The following is a 16,114-nucleotide window of genomic DNA, read 5'->3' as shown; positions in this document are numbered from 1 at the left end:
TACCTCTCTTGGGTCTTCCCTCCTGGCTCCATCCTGCTCTGCCATAGGCCAATGTAGCTTTATTTATTAACCAATGGGAACAACATATTTTCACAGCATACCGAAAGACATCCCACAGCAATTGCCCTAAAACCACAAGTTCTGGTTCATTTTTTGTGCAGAACAGTTTTGTATTTCTCTGGAGACAGTTATTTATGATAAACTCTGACTCTCTTTATGAAACTAGCATTTTTTTCAATGTGCAATGCTAAGTATTAATAATTAGTAAATTAATTCCCTTCTGAAATATTTGCAGACTCATAAGGGATTGGCCTGGGAATCCACCAAATTCTCAGAGTCCTGGACTGGGTTATTTCACTGAGATGTATTTGACTAGGAGAATGATTTTCATCTCCCACAAATTGTTCCTCAGAAGTCCCCCCTTTTCCTTATAGATCTTGGATTCTTATTTTTGTATTCTTTCTTAGCATGCATATCTATTTGAATGTAGAAAGAAACATTTATTGAACAGACAATTAAAAATGGAAGTAGAATTCACCCAACAAGCTTAAGCAGAAGTCTGTGTTAATCCATTTATATACAAATAAACCCTACAAGGAAGAATCCATCGTATGATAGGAAAGTCCCTCTTGTGAAGAAAGTCACTGTGCTATCCATGCAGTGGTTCCAGTTTAGGTTGGGCTTACTTCAGAATCCTTCATCACTAGGCTAAAGTGACATGTAGCATGTAACTTTTCTTCATGGAGCAATTCATGACATTTCTTCAATGGCAGAAGTCCAATGACATCATTGTGTCACCGTTTTCTGCAAATGTGCAATTGTTTTACTGTATAGTATTTCTTTATATGAAAGCATGAATGTAGTTGGAAGGTTTCTCTGGTCCCACCCAGTCCCACAGCCACTCAGACCCAAGTAAACACAGAGGCTTATATTACTTACAAACTATATGGCCTAATGGCTTAGGTTTCTTGCTAGCTAGCTCTTATAATTTAAACCATTTATTTCTATTTATCTATAAGTTGCCACGTGGCTTTGGTTTACTGGTACTTTCACATCTTGCTTCTCCTGGTGGTGCTGGCATCTCCATAGACTCTGCCTTTCACCTTCTTTTCTTTTTCCTTGTATTTCTCACCTGCCTATAAGCTGCCTTGCCGTAGGCCAAAGCAGCTTATTTATTAACCAATAGGAACAACATATATTCACAGCATACAGAAAGACATCCCACAGCACATGAATCACTTGTAGTACATGTTGGTTGTGTGACAAATTTGAACCAGTGATAAGATATTCAGGTAGCAGAGTCATGTTTGAGAACTCACCTCAACTCCTTTGTAAATATGCACTGCACATGGATGCACAATATAATGTAAATTCTATTTCCCTTGCATTTTTCTTCATTTGCTTTAATGTCACCACTGCCCCTGGCTCTAGCTAGTCTTCTATTTTAAAGAATGTTTCAACAATCTACTTTGAGTCATTTGCTCATATGTGAATGTATCTGCAGGAAGTGCATATAACTGATAGGCCAAGAATATATTCATTTGTAATTTGATGGGTTTCCTACTTTTGTCCTCTATAGGGGCATTCTGAGGTACAATAAGCAGTAAAATGGAACTAATGCACAAGTGTTCTTGTTAGCCTCCGTTCTGGGCTTGCAGGGTATACAAAATGATACTTCCACTGTGCCTAGCTCAGCTATGGATTCTTAGATGATTACATCATCTTTTACTTTTGCTAGAGTCAAAGATGTTTTTGTCATTTAAAAAAATCATCCTGTAGTATGAGTTCTGAGTAAGTTGTGCTTTTTACTATTGTCTTTTCCTTCTTTTGAAATTCTCCCTGCTAGGGCTTTACAATTAACTCCACAGCATCACCACATGGCTGATTGGGTACTCCCCTTTGCCCTCTCTACTGACTGTTTTTTTCCAAGTGAATGATCAGGTAGTAAGGATGTGACTGCTGCATATCAGAACCTGATGGCTGTGTTAGTGATTTATCTGATGGGACATTTCTCTCGAGAGGCAGTGTTGATGATGCTCCTCCCCAAGTCGGCCACCTCTGCTTTGTTGAACATAGCTATACTAGCTTAGAGAGCAGACAGGAGACATGGTGGTGAACCACAGGCAGAAAGACAGAACTCTAGAGATTCCTGACAACATGAAGGCCTGACAAGGAAGAATACATGTTGACAGCATTCTTAGGACACGCTTCAAGGACCCCATTAAAACATTTCCACAGGGTACAGACTTCCATCAGCAGAAGATGTTCTGTATCCCAAGTACCACAGGATTGAGTTTTCCGGTGACCCCAGTACAGCAGCAACACAGCATGGCTGGAATAATTAAACGATCATGGTAAGTGCCACTGAGTGCTCATGGCCAACTACAGACAACTTTTCTGCATTGTTATGTTCAGGTCCTTTCAGACACACTCAGTCTGATCTAATGGATAAGTCTACTGAAATGGGAAAATTGTTATTAAAAAGGAATTTTTTTTTCTGTGATAGGTGACAGTGTTTTAGGAAATTCTTCTGCAGGGACCATATGAGCTTTCAAGGGAGAGAAGCAACCAATAGTCCTACCCAGCTATGATAACTGTCCTGTATAGTTTTACATTAACTGTATATAAGCTAAAGTTATGTGAAATTGAGGAAATGTCAATTGAGAAAATGCTTCTACAAGATTAGGCTGTAGGGTGCTGTGGGATGTTCTGTATGTTACGTGTGTTGCTTGATTGGGCAATAAATAAAACACTGATTGGCGAGTAGCCAGGCAGGAAGTATAGGCGGGACAAAGAGAAGAGAATTGGGGGAAGTCAAAGGCTGAGGCAGAGAGACTGGCCAGCCACCACCATGACAAGCAAGATGTAAGGTACCGGTAAGCCACGAGCCACGTGGCAACTTATAGACTAATAGAAATGGGTTAATTTAAGATAGAAGAAGTAGATAACAAGAAGCCTGCTATGGCCATCAGTTTGTAAGTAATATAAGTCTCTGTGTGTTTATTTTACAAATGGGCCGTCGGACAGTCAGGGCTTGGTGGGACCCAGGGAGAAAACTCTCAAGCTATAGTAGGGCATTTTTTAAATTAGTTACTGATGGGGAGGGACCAGCCCATTGTGGTTGGTACCTTTCCTGGGCTGGTGTTCTGAGTTATACAAAAAAGCAGGCTGAGAAAGCCAAGATAAGCAAGTCAGTAAGCAACACCCCTCCATGGCCTCTGCATCAGCCCTTGCTCCAGGTTCCAGCCCCGCGTGAGTTCTTGTCTTAGATTCCTTCATTGATGGACTACAGTGTAGAAGTATAAGCCAAAATAAACCCATTTCTCCCCAAGGTGCTTTTGGTCATGGTGTTTCACCACAGCAGTAGAAACCCTGACTAAGACAATGCCTATGGAACCATAACAATAACAAGCATGAAGTAATAACGCTAGGGGTGCAGTAATGGCATTCACATCTTAGGGGTAACCAACAGCTCTCTAGTTGGACTTGAGGCCTACTCAACAAGAGGGAAATTATGCCTGGTACTGGAAATAGCCCACTGCCCAAAGTGAGTGAGGTCATGAATCTTAAAAGAGAACCCACAACTGCCACTTTACGAAACCAGAATAATTTTTAATTGCATTCTCAATACTTATCCTTATGCCCACAGATAAGTGTAGCTCTTCAATGTGTACGCTTCCTCAACAAAGAAGCTTCTCTTTGTAAGAGTTTCAACCACTTCAGAAAACCACAGCTGATCAAAATGCAGATAATAAGTGATTGTGTGGTGCCCAACCCCAATTGCTGCATTTACAACACAACTCTTGCATTTACAGCTCAGGGGACACAGTAGAAGAGGACAGTAGAAAGACTGTAAGAACCAGAGGACCAAGATGTCTGCTGTGAGATTGCATCCCCCAGAAATGTTAGGGAAGCTGTACCAAGGAAGTGACATGAAAGGGGGAAACAGCACAGGGTCCCAACCCTAGACAAAGAACTACAGGCAACTAAGGGATGCTGAGAGCAGTTGAAAATAGTCTTCTGCAAGGAAGAGTCCTACTTGGTTATTCAATACCAAACGGTCAGCCCTGAGTCGTATATATACAAGTGACATAATACAGACAGTGTAAGTTATATTTATATATTTTGGAGTATATGTATATACATCCACATATATATCTATCAATATATGTGTGTATGTGTGTTTGTGTATAACAAAATTAAAAAGAGGCCCTGAGAAGTGGGGAGGTAGCAGGAGATAGAGACAGACAGACAGACAGACAGACAGATGATAGATAGATGAGTGGAGTGCATGGGAAGAAACGGAAAGGGGAAAATGATGTAATTCTATTTTGGCTTCATAGTCACCTGTTACTAAACAAACTGCAACATAGCCATTGCTTTTCCAATCTTGGGAAGGAAGACTTAGCAATAGGAGTAATTGATCCAAGATCACATAATCGATAACAAGTGTGAATAGTTCTAGGTTGAGTCATGAAAGCTAATATCCTATTCTTATACTTTATTTTGTATTTTTAAACAGTTGCCATTGGGTCAGATTTGTTTTATCTTCATTAAATTTGATATCAATATATTTATGTTAATCAAAATTATTACAAATTTATTGATAGAAAAATAAAACATTATTATTTTCCCAATTAGTTTGTGGAGTTTTTTCTTATTGACTTTATAAGTAGGGCAAAAGATGGGAAGTGTTTGAATATGCATTCCCCTAGGCTGGATAGCAAGGTTGGATACTTGAACCATGGCTGTTAGCTTGTAGTTCTTATGGACTGTGGCTTTTACTCTTTCTTCAAAACTTAAGGAGTTCTGAAGAGACAGATAAGAAATGGGAGCTCTACAGTTGCAATGGTTTGAAGCATTAGAGAAGTCACTGCCCATAAATGATTTGGTTCTCTTAGAGATACTTTGGGTGTATTTAATGATCCTAACTTATTATTTTATCCTTGAGAAATCACTGAGCTTACAGATGGAAAATCTACATAGAAAACCTGTAACTATTAAACTATTAGAAGAAACACTTCAAGACACTGGTGTAGGCAAAGATGTTTTAGACAAGACCCTAAAACACAGACATTAAAGGTGAAAATAACCTAATGGGATTCTATGGAACTCAAAAGCTTCTGCAACACAAAGGATACCATCACCAGTGTGAAAAGACAACCTGGGAATGGAAGGAAACGACTGTGATCTGTCCATCTGACAAACATTAATATCCATAATACATAAGAGCATCAGACAATTCACAGTCACCAAAATGGCTCAGCAGGTAAAGGCATTTGCCACCAGGTCTTATGGCCTGAGTGAGGTTCCAGGGACAAGCATGGTAGAAGGAGAGTACCAACTCCCTTAAGTTTTCCTCTGACCTCCACATGCATGTGGTGGCATGGGCGTGCCCCCCCCACCCCGCCTCACACACACAAAGTGTAAAAGGTGATTTGGTTATTCAGTTCTCAGAAGACATACGAGTGTATTATATAAGCAGAAGTATACAAATAAATGAGCACAAGCATTTTTAAAATAGCAAGAATGCCCTTGGTGGTGCTTGTGATTTTAGGGTCTGTGCTACCCCTGGGTGCTACCCCCGGGCCCTGCTCCCACATGAAGTCTCCCTCAGCATGCTGCAGTTCCTGTGCCATAGCCTGAGAAATGGTGCAAATTTAGTAAGTGGCAAATCCATGTCTCTTGACTTCTCAGCCACATTTTCCTATTACACCACACTTCCTTTTTAAAAAAAAACAATATTTTGTTAATTTTATCAATTATAAAGTAATATTTTATTAACTACTAAACACATGCACATAATGTGTTTTGCTTATAGTCATCTCCACTCTTCCCCTTAAATCCTCCCAGGAAAACCCTCACCATAAGTTTCCAAATGGAAAGCCCAGTTTCAACTGTGAGATGCCTCCCCTTTCCATTTGGAAACCTATGACTTCGGGAGGACCATTATCCCCTGTGTAGGGTGACTACAGTTGTGTGTGTGTGTGTGTGTGTGTGTGTGTGTGTGTGTGTGTGTGTGTACCTTATAAAATAGTAGGTTTCCACATGACTTTTCAAATGTCCTTGGTGGTGGTTTCCTTCCCCCCACCCCTTCCTCTACCTTATACCCTTTTTTTCATTTGCTGTGTGGCTCGGGTCTACCCAGTGTAAATTTGGACAAACACATTCACTTTTCTTTTTGTGAATCATAGCACCAGGAGGCTGTAGGAATATTATGAGATAAAAGAACTTGCAGTAAATAACTCTTTCATCTATTTACCCCACCCCAAATCTTTTGTTTCTTATCTCTCTTCTTTTGCTTCTGTTCCCCATTTTCTTCCTGTACTAACAAGTATAATCAGGACTTTATTCCAGGGCCAAACACTACCTTTGTGAATAGACTTTGGAGTGCAACATGTCTAGTTCTTTCTTGTTGCCACTGAGGTAATTACTCATTCATGCCCTCACTTGAAAGCCACTACACCGCTAAGTGGTGGGGATGCTTTTGAATATAGGTGTCATGTCTGCAGGTTAGTGAAATATGGACATCAAGTAAATGCATCATGAGCCCTAGTTCACGTTCCCTTTCCTGGCCTTGGTTTCATCTCTCATGAAAGAGGTGCGTAGTGATATTCCATTATGAAACTACAAGAGAGAAAAAAAGTGAAAATCCTTCTGGGAACGGTGGCACATGCCTCTAACGACAGAACTTAGTAGTCTGGGGCACTGCAGCAAATTCAAGGATAGCTTGCTTCACAGTGAATCCCAGGTCAGCCTGAGCTAGATATAAAACCTCACCTCAAAAAGCAGAGAAAGATTAGACTAAAGCAGAAAAGCAATAGTCAACGGACACAAATTGAACCATTGTTTTGAAATGATTAATATAATTTCTAAATTTCTAGACAGAGAATTAGAAAATTATATGGGGGATGGTTCACTTTCCTATTTCTTTTTTGAGGCGCTGGCCCATTGAACCCAGGCTCCCAGGCACGCTAGAGATGTGCTGGCTTATGCTCTGTGATGCTTTTGAGTAGGACACCAACTATGTTTTGTTATGGACCTTCCTTCAATGTCAACACACATCCTTGGAAGATAGCATTTCCTTCTGAAGCAAAGGCCAGGCATCCTCACTGACTGCAGTGACCGAGATTATGTCTCTGTGGAGCAAAGGAAGAGCACACTCGCTGTCGTGGATGGTGTCAACTTGACAGAATCTACAATTACCTAGGAGATGGACCTCTGAGCACAGTGGGGAGTATCTTAATTATAGTAATTGATGTGGGAAACCCATTTTAATGTTGGCAGAACCGTTTGGACTATGTGCGATAGAGAGCGTGAACTGAGAGTTAGCACACAATCACCACTGCTTGCTTCTCGTCTGCACATGTGATGTGACAGCTGTCTCAAGCTCTAGCTTCTGTGACTTTCCTGCCTGGTGAACTACAGCCTGAAACTGTGAGCTAAACCAGACGTTTCTCCTTTAAATTGTTTTTGTTAGAGTATTTTATCAATGGCAACAGGAGAAAAAACTAAGACACTCATTCAATAGAAAGATTTGGGAGCCTAAGCATAGTGTTTCTCTCCTTAAGACAATTGCTTACAATCTCAGGCGTCATCACCCCTTTGCATTGTCTCATAGGAATCTATATCCTGGAAACTGCTGCTAAAAGCTGGGCTTGGTCAACTGCTATTTTTGTGAATGATAACTGAACTTCATCTCTGAATTAGAAAGTCTAGTGGGATCCACAATGCTGTGGATGCCTCATCTCAGCATGGTAGCAGTGTAAAATCTCCACCCTTTACCACTCTTGACCCACAATTGTAGCTAGAGTTTTCCTGCCTTGCCCACAGTCAGGACAAATCTTTGTCACCCACCAGTCCCACAGCCGCTCAGACCCAACCAAGTAAACACAGAGACATATTGCTTACAAACTGTATGGCCGTGGCAGGCTTCTTGCTAACTGTTCTTATAGCTTAAATTAATCCATTTCCATAAATCTATACCTTGCCATGTAGCTCGTGGCTTACCGGCATCTTCACATGCTGCTTTTCATGGTGGCAGCTGGCAGTGACTCCTTCTGCCTTTCTGTTCTTTCTTTTCTCCTCTCTGTTAGTCCCGCCTATACTTCCTGCCTAGCCACTGGCCAATCAGTGTTTTATTTGTTGACCAATCAGAGTAATTTAACATACAGATCATCCCACAGCACACAATGACTAAGACAATAATTTATTACCAACATCAGGAACACTAGATAAGAGAGTATTGAATCTAGCAACATATAAAAGACAATGTATCATAAAGTAGGGTTTGTACCAGGAATACAAGGAAGATTAAGCATACCAAACTCAGTGTGACCCACTATATATAACTTCTTAAAGAATAAAAATCATTTGAACAAATTAACAGATGAGGAAGACTCATTTGGCAAAGCTCAGTGTCTATTTGTGGTAGAAATTCTGGTATATGCTAGAATCTTCTATACTGAATAAATGTTTCAGTTTTTCCTTCTGCTGTGAGAAAACATGCTTACAAGGGCACTGAGGAGAAGGAGTTTCCTTGGCCCTCAGTTCCAGGCTATAGTGTACTCCAGCAGGGCACAGAAGTGATCCATTTAACATTATTACATGGATCTGCAAAAGTCCTACTGTTAGCATTCCACTTCATGATAGAACAGTGTTTTCTGGGGTGAGGAAGAACAGACTATCCACTTTCATCCAACCTGTAAATACTGGAAGTCAGTAAATACAGCGAGCAAGGAGAAGATGCTACGGCATGGCGAAAGAGGAAGAAATGACTGTTTCTACTAATAGATGATTGTCTACATAGGTGGTTTGAAGGCAGGCTGGAGAGGAGGCTGAGTGGTTACGAGAACACACTTTTGCAGAGGATGGGTGTTTAGTTCCCAGCACACTGTAGGGCAGCTTACTACCATCAGCTACAGGAGGTCTGCTGCCCTCTGGTGGCCTCCTCGGGAGCCACATACATGTGTGCAGCTCCCCAGAGACAGACATGCATTCACACAATTAAATAATTTCCAAAATCTGAAAAAAAGAAGCCATCTATAAGAGCCCCTAGTGAGTTTAGTTAGTACAAAGCATGTAAAAACACATCTTGAAAAATTAACTGTGTGTTTTACTAGCAGTGAGAAAATGTATTAATTGTTTTTTTTTTAAAGGAAAGAAAAATGAGAGAGAAGGGAAGGGAGAGAAAACAGAGAAAAGAAAGGAGAGAAAGGAGAAAAAGCAAGCAAGAAATCTGGGTGTGCCTGCTTACACCTATAACTTAGCACTTGGAAGGTAAGGGCAGGCATATCATGAGTTCCAGGCCAGCCTGGGCTGAACAGTGGGACCCTGTCTAAAAAGAAGACATATATGGGTATATATCTAACTAACTCTGAACACACACACACACACACACACACACACACACACACACACACACACACACACACAGAGAGAGAGAGAGAGAGAGAGAGAGAGAGAGAGAGAGAGAGAGAGAGAGAGAGAGGCAGGCTCTGTATGTTGCAGACATGAATGTAGTCACTGGAAACATCTTAAATACCTTCAGCTTGCACCAGCAGCGACACACCCACCTAATAGCACCCTATACTGTAGAAGGAAAAGATGATCTTGTTTTTCAGGTAAGAGCATGAATGGGTCTCCAGAGCATTGTGTGGAGTGACAGAAGCCAGACCCAAAAGGCTGTACGGTAGGTGGCTGAGGGCGACTATAACACAGTCGCTTAAATGGAGTAATTTATAAACAATGTAAATTTAATACACACAGCTTAGGAGACCGGGGAGTCCACGTTCCCGGTGTGAGCAGATCAGTGTTCACTGAAGGCTGGTTTCTCATAGATGATGACCAGTGTGCGTTCTCACACAGTAAGAGGAGGGAACTTCCTCCAGGCCTTGTTTTCTTTTATTACATTTTTATTTACTGTGTGCGTGTATGGTGTGTGCGTGAATGGTGTGTGCGTGTATGGTGTGTGTGTATGTATGTGGTGTGTGTGTGTGTGCGTGTATGGTGTGTGTGTGTGTATGTCTGTGCTCTGTGTGTATGTGTGTGTGTGTATGGTGTGTGTGTGTGTATGTGTTGTTTGTGTGTGTGTGTGTGTGTGTATGGTGTGTGTGTGTGTGTATGTGTGCGTGTATGGTGTGTGTGTGTGTATGTCTGTGCTCTGTGTGTATGTGTGTGTTGTATGTGTGTGCATGTATGGTGTGTGTGTGTGTGTGTGTGTATGTCTGTGCTCTGTGTGTATGTGTGTGTTGTATGTGTGTGCATGTATGGTGTGTGTGTGTGTGTGTGTGTGTGTATGTCTGTGCTCTGTGTGTATGTGTGCGTGTATGGTGTGTGTGTGTGTGTATGGTGTGTGTGTGTGTGTGTGTATGGTGTGTGTGTGTTGTTTGTGTGTGTGTGTGTGTGTATGGTGTGTGTGTGTTGTTTGTGTGTGTGTGTGTGTGTGTGTGTATATGGTGTGTGTGTGTGTGTATGTGGTGTGTGCTCTGTGTGTGTGTGTGTATGTGTGTGTGTTTATGGTGTGTGTGTGTGTGTGTGTGTGTCTGTGCTCTGTGTGTATGTGTGTGTGTGTGTGTGTGTGTGTGTGTGCCTGCCGTGGCCTGCCTCTGAAAGTCAGAGGAGCACTGTAGGAGCACCTTCTCTCCTTCCACCAGGTGGGCACCAAGGATGGGACTTAGGCCATCTGGCCTGGGCCCCTTTACCTGCAGAGCTGCTTTGCAGGCCCTGGGACCTCTTTTATGGAACCCTAATCCTACATGCAAATTCTCTGCACTTGTGACTTAACCACCTCCCCATGTTCCCACCTCTTAACACAAACACACTGGGGATCAGATTTCTGCACATGAATGGGGAGGACAGAAAGACAGACCACAGCAGCAGGATTCCGTGTGCATGACATAATTCTGGAGCAGGCAAAGCTCTGGGGTGAAGAGCAGATGGATGTTCTGCTTTGAAAAGTACTAACAGCAGTCTGAGAGAGAGTGTCAGGAGTTGTCAGCCTATTCTGAGCATGAGTGCTGCAGGGAGCACACAAGTTTGTGCATTTTTCACATCTTACAAATGGTTTACCGAAAGTACATGTTACTATATTTAAAATTTGAAGATTCAAAGAATATTGAGGTTATTCATGAAGACTTGGAAAGAACCAGAGGACATCAGGGTGTAAAAGTTTTGTAGCCTCTGCTGACAAGGAGGAACTTTCTCAAGAACAGGAGCATAGAAGGTTGCCAGAGTGCTTCCCCAGCATGCTCAAGGCCCCGGGTTCACTCCACAGTGCGGCAAAACAGCCCAACAGCAGACAGTGCCAGCTTGGAAACCAGTGACTCATCTCCCCACTCTCACTGCACATTGCCTGGTTATTATCTTCAAGTTCAGTCCATCCGAGTGTCTGGCTGTTGGTATGCATGCTGCCAGTCACTGGATCCATACGGCCCCCCACTACCACACTTTGAGCCATGCTGCAGAGCAGCATGCACAACTCTTCCTGGTCTTCTCTACACTGCCTTCCAGCGACCTTTATTCCTCTCTTTTCCCAAGAAGTAAAACATTACTGATGGAAGAGATTTGAAACTGGGAGTTCTAGATTAAAACCTTGAGTTCCAAGAGCACCAAGATTCAAATATAAAAAATGAAACTGGCCAGGTGTGGTCCAAAGCCAGCCTGGTCTACAGAAAGAGTTCCTGGAAAGCCAGGGACATGCAGAGAAACACTATCTTGAAAACAAGACAACAAAACAAAAAAGAAAGAAAAAAAGAAAGAAAGAAACTGCTGACACAAGAAGACAAACAAGCAAACAGCAACAGCAACAACAGCAACAGCAACAACAACAACAACAACAGCAACCACAGCAACAGCAACAACAACAACAGCAACAGCAGAAACAACAACAACAACAACAACAACATGGTGGCTCCCCTTAAAAACAATTGAGTCTGTGGTTCAAAATCCAAAGGTGATAAAAGATCATCAAATTCAATCGCATGTTTGAGAAGTTTCTTTATAGCAAACACAACATTAGAAGTCAAAAGACAGGGACAAACTGGGAAATTATTTGACATTTTTTTTTTCATCACAAAAAGGACTAGCTGGGGCTGGACGGTGGTAGCACACGCCTTTAATCCCAGCACTCGGGAGGCAGAGCCAGGTGGATCTTTGTGAGTTTGAGGCCTACCTGGTCTACAGAGCGAGATCCAGGAAAGGTACAAAGCTACACAGAGAAACCCTGTCTTGAAAAAATAAAAGGACTAGCTGCTTCTAGAAATTCAGAGGATATCAACAAATCAACATGAATGAGCAAAGAACATGAACAGTCCACAGAACAAGAAGTACAAATTTTCTCTTTAATTATTCAAGTCCTGCAACCTCATTCACACAAAGAAAGTCTCAAAAGATGAAAACTGTGCTAAAATTTTTGGGAGAAAGGAGAACAAAGTGATGCCATTTCTATAAAGAGGAATTTATGCAGTGAATTTTTTTTTATTTAAGATTTTTTTTTATTCATTTTACATACCAACCACAGATCCCCCTCTCATCTTTCCTCCCGCTCTCCACCAGCCTTCTCCCCCAACCTACCCCTCATCTCCTCCTCCAAAAGGCTAAGGGCTCCCATTGGGAATCAGCAAAGCCTGATACATTCAGTTGAGGCAGGACCAAGGCCCTCCCCGCTGCATCAAGGCTGAGCAAGGAATCCCACTGTAGGTAATGTGCTCCGAAAAGTGAGCTCATATGCAGTGAATTTCTTTGACCCAGAAAAATAAATGATTATTCAACACTTTGCATGATAGGATGACTTTATATAGTAGGGCCAAGACCAGGATGTGTCCGAGTGGCCACCAGTCAGGGAGTGGTAGAGTAATATATCAACATAATGAAGGACTAAGAGTCTGTGAGGGGTATGAAGACTGTGTACACTGCTGTGGGGTGGCATACCACAAAATCAAGACAGGGAGGTTATTGCATGTGCCATTGTTTCAAGGAGAAGTGGTACATTCTGGGCTTATAGCTAGCCCAACATCAGTGGAGCTTGCTGGCAGAATGCTATTCCTTGTATGATCTCTCCTTGAGTGTGAGTGTGACCAGCCAATATGATGCTGTCCTGCTGAGCTAGAAAAAAAGAGAATAGCCCTTTTGTCAACCTGCATATGGAGCCAGCTCTGTGTCTTGGGTAGCCTCTGGGAGTAACTAATGAAGCAGTCAACAGAACACGCAAACAAAAAGCCCCAAGGATCTCACTTTCAGTCCTCCATACACAGCACCTGGGAGCTTGGGAGAGGACCCTTGTCTTAGAGGCTGGAGCCCCACCTGGTGCCAAGATTTCAGCACTGGGATGCCTTAAACAGAAAACCAGTAACATCGCTCAGACTTCCGGCTTGTAGAAAGTATGAGTTAACGTGCTTGCTTTGTTTTAAGCCACCAAATTTGTGGTAATTTGCTTTGTAGCAAAGAAAACTTACAGACAAGTAGAATGAAAACACCCAGAAAACTTGATGGGGGAGCCAGGGTAACGGGATTGTTTAATATATCTTTTGATGCATTTTTGGTTTCTTTTTATCTTATGTGTATGAGTGCTTGCCTATAGCACGTGCATGCCTGCTGCCAGCAGAGGTCAGAAGAGGGCACTGGCTCCCCTGGAAATGGAGTTCTAGATGGTTGTGAACTGCCATGTGGGTGATGGGAACCAAACCCAGGTCCTCTGGAGGAGCAGCAGAAGCTGTAGCCACTCAGATGTCTTTCCAGCCCCATACTTTTGAATTTAAGCCATGAGAAGACATTATCTATTTAGGACAATAAATAAAAAAAGAAGTGAAAACAAACAGACAGACAGACAGACAGACAAACAAAAAACCCTGAAGCTCTCAACCGAGAGGTGGAAAGTTCCAGAATACAGCTAGGCCTGGTTTCTCTTGACAGGTTTGTTCCAAGTCTTCTGAAGTCTTCAGTTATCACAAAGCGGTGCCAGTCTCATCATGGTACAGAGGGTGAAGACCAGCAACTGGAGGAATAATGAGGAGGAGGAGGCAAGATCCCAGGATCCTTTAAGGACTATGCACACTAAAACAAGCAAGGATGTTGTGCAAGCTGCCTCCTCCATGCTCTGAAATATAACTCTCCTTTTCTCAGTTACAGAAGAAGACCACCCTCGAAGATCTATGTTCTTATTCTTTCAGAAATGCCTTCTATCTGTTCTCATCAAGGACAGTTGGAAACTTTATGCAGCCAGTACCAGTTATGAACATGGGCAGTGAGGGAGAAGTCAATGGAAATCCGATCAACAATAAAACAAGGTTCTGAGGGAAAGCAAGGCATAGCAGAAACACCCAAAACAAGAGTGTCAGAGACAGGAGAGAGAGCAGGCCAGAGGATAGACATGTACAGGAGGGCAGAGACCAAGGCTCTTGGCTGTAAACACAAGAACACTGTACCTTCAGGATTTTGTTTTGCTTTGTTCAGCCAGGCTCGTCTGCACAGCTGAAACCTTTACTTCCTTGGGTCTGAAGTGGGCAGGACAGTGGAGCCAGCTACCAGGAAAGGAAGTTTTGCTCTTCTTTCCCCTCATGGGAGTGTGTTAATGTGCCGCCAGGTCACAAGCAGTTTATAATCATGTTTGTGTCCACGGTGACAAGTTCCCTCGGGAGACACGGGGAATTCCAGAGGTGGTGTTGCTGCCCAGTTCTGTGTGTCCAGAGGTTATTCTGCTGCTCTGCCTGGGGTCCGAGCAGCAGGGAACAGAACCTGGTGGATTTGGAGCACCGGCATGAGCGTGTCTGCCAAGATCAAAATGTTCCCCATCGTGGCGAGCAGATGAGATCTTAGAACCTGGAATCACATAGTCCCAGCTCCAGCAGGGCTTCTGGCAATAGCCCCAGTGTCTTCAGCTACAGACATCACCTCTGAAGATGCCAAGAAAAGCAAACACAGGCCCCAGATCTCTTCTTGCACCAACTGGAAAGGAGCCCATGGCAGCAGAGGAGCTGGACCGTGAGGACAGCTTTCCTATGGCTCTTCATTTCCCACCATTCTTCCCCATCTGAATCAAGCAAACAACATACTTGTAATAAAATGTGCAGGTGTGGCTGGTTTATATGCTGTGGTTCTCTTTTGATCAAATTCTCCGTAGGATGCTGGGATAAAATGGTAAATCAAGCTGGGAAGTGCAGTATGTCCAAGCAAGATGACTAGGAAGGGGAGCCCCAGAAGGCAGAGATTTCATTCCAGCCATGGGAACGGGTTCCTTTTAGTAGCCCAAACTGTTGTCCTTCACATACCATCGAGGCGGTCCTTGAGAAACTATTCCAAGTTCCTTTTTGAGGGGATGGGGATGATTCTGCAAAACTTAAAAGAGTCGAGTGACAAAGTGCCACTGAGGAATCCCGGCTGCCCAAGGTCAGTGACAAGGCTGGAAAGCCACATGAGGAAGAGTGGTGTCAGGAGTGAAAAGGAGAATTAATATTTCAAGGGTAGCTGCCAAGGAGAGGAAAAGGTCTATAGTTTACCAGAGAAAAACGTTGGTGCCACACAGGTGGGCGGGTAGGAGGTCTGAGAGCCGAGGAGCGTGCAAACAGAGCCTGAGAGCTGTTGGTGATGCAGGTGCCCCAGCTGTATGCAAAACTCTAGCTTTCTGATTAAAAAACTTTAATCTTGCTGGGCGTGGTGGCTCATGCCTTTAATCCCAGCACTGGGGAGGCAGAGGTGGGCAGATCCCTGGGTTCAAGGCCAGCCTGGTCTACAGAGTGAGTTCCAGGACAGCCAGGGCTACACAGAGAAACCCCGTCTCAAAAAAACCAACAAAACAAAACAGGAACAGCAATGACAAAGAAACTTTAACCCTATTTCTGGTTAGATACTAGCTTTCTAGGTGACCAATGGCAAATACAAAGTGTGAGGCATTACTCTCTAAGGCAACCATCCTTGGACTGGGAGTGTAACTCAGTTGGTACAGTGCTTGTCTGGCATGCCTGAAACCTGGAGTTCAATACCCAGCATTGTATAAACCAGGTACGGTGGTATATATCTACAACCTCAGTACTTGGGAGATAAATGCAAGGGGATCATGAGTTCAAGGTCAATCTCAGCTACATAGTGAGTCTGAGGCCAGCCTGGGATGCACAAAACC

General features: G+C 43.0%; 1 protein-coding gene across 1 annotated transcript in view; it reads right to left on the bottom strand.

The window, feature by feature from the left end:
* LOC102911856 (ankyrin repeat domain-containing protein 12-like) overlaps positions 1-14,790 on the bottom strand; it is a 33,672-nt gene extending 18,882 nt beyond the window's left edge. The window contains 1 exon segment of the mRNA XM_076573785.1: positions 14,706-14,790. Coding sequence (XP_076429900.1) covers positions 14,706-14,790 — 85 coding nt within the window.
* Positions 14,791-16,114: the final 1,324 nt, after the last annotated feature.

The sequence above is a fragment of the Peromyscus maniculatus genome, chromosome 6, assembly GCF_049852395.1.
Source record: "Peromyscus maniculatus bairdii isolate BWxNUB_F1_BW_parent chromosome 6, HU_Pman_BW_mat_3.1, whole genome shotgun sequence".
In the NCBI taxonomy this organism is placed as follows: domain Eukaryota; kingdom Metazoa; phylum Chordata; class Mammalia; order Rodentia; family Cricetidae; genus Peromyscus; species Peromyscus maniculatus.
The sequence above is the reverse complement of the archived record's forward strand: the minus strand, read 5'-3'. Positions and strand labels throughout refer to the sequence as shown.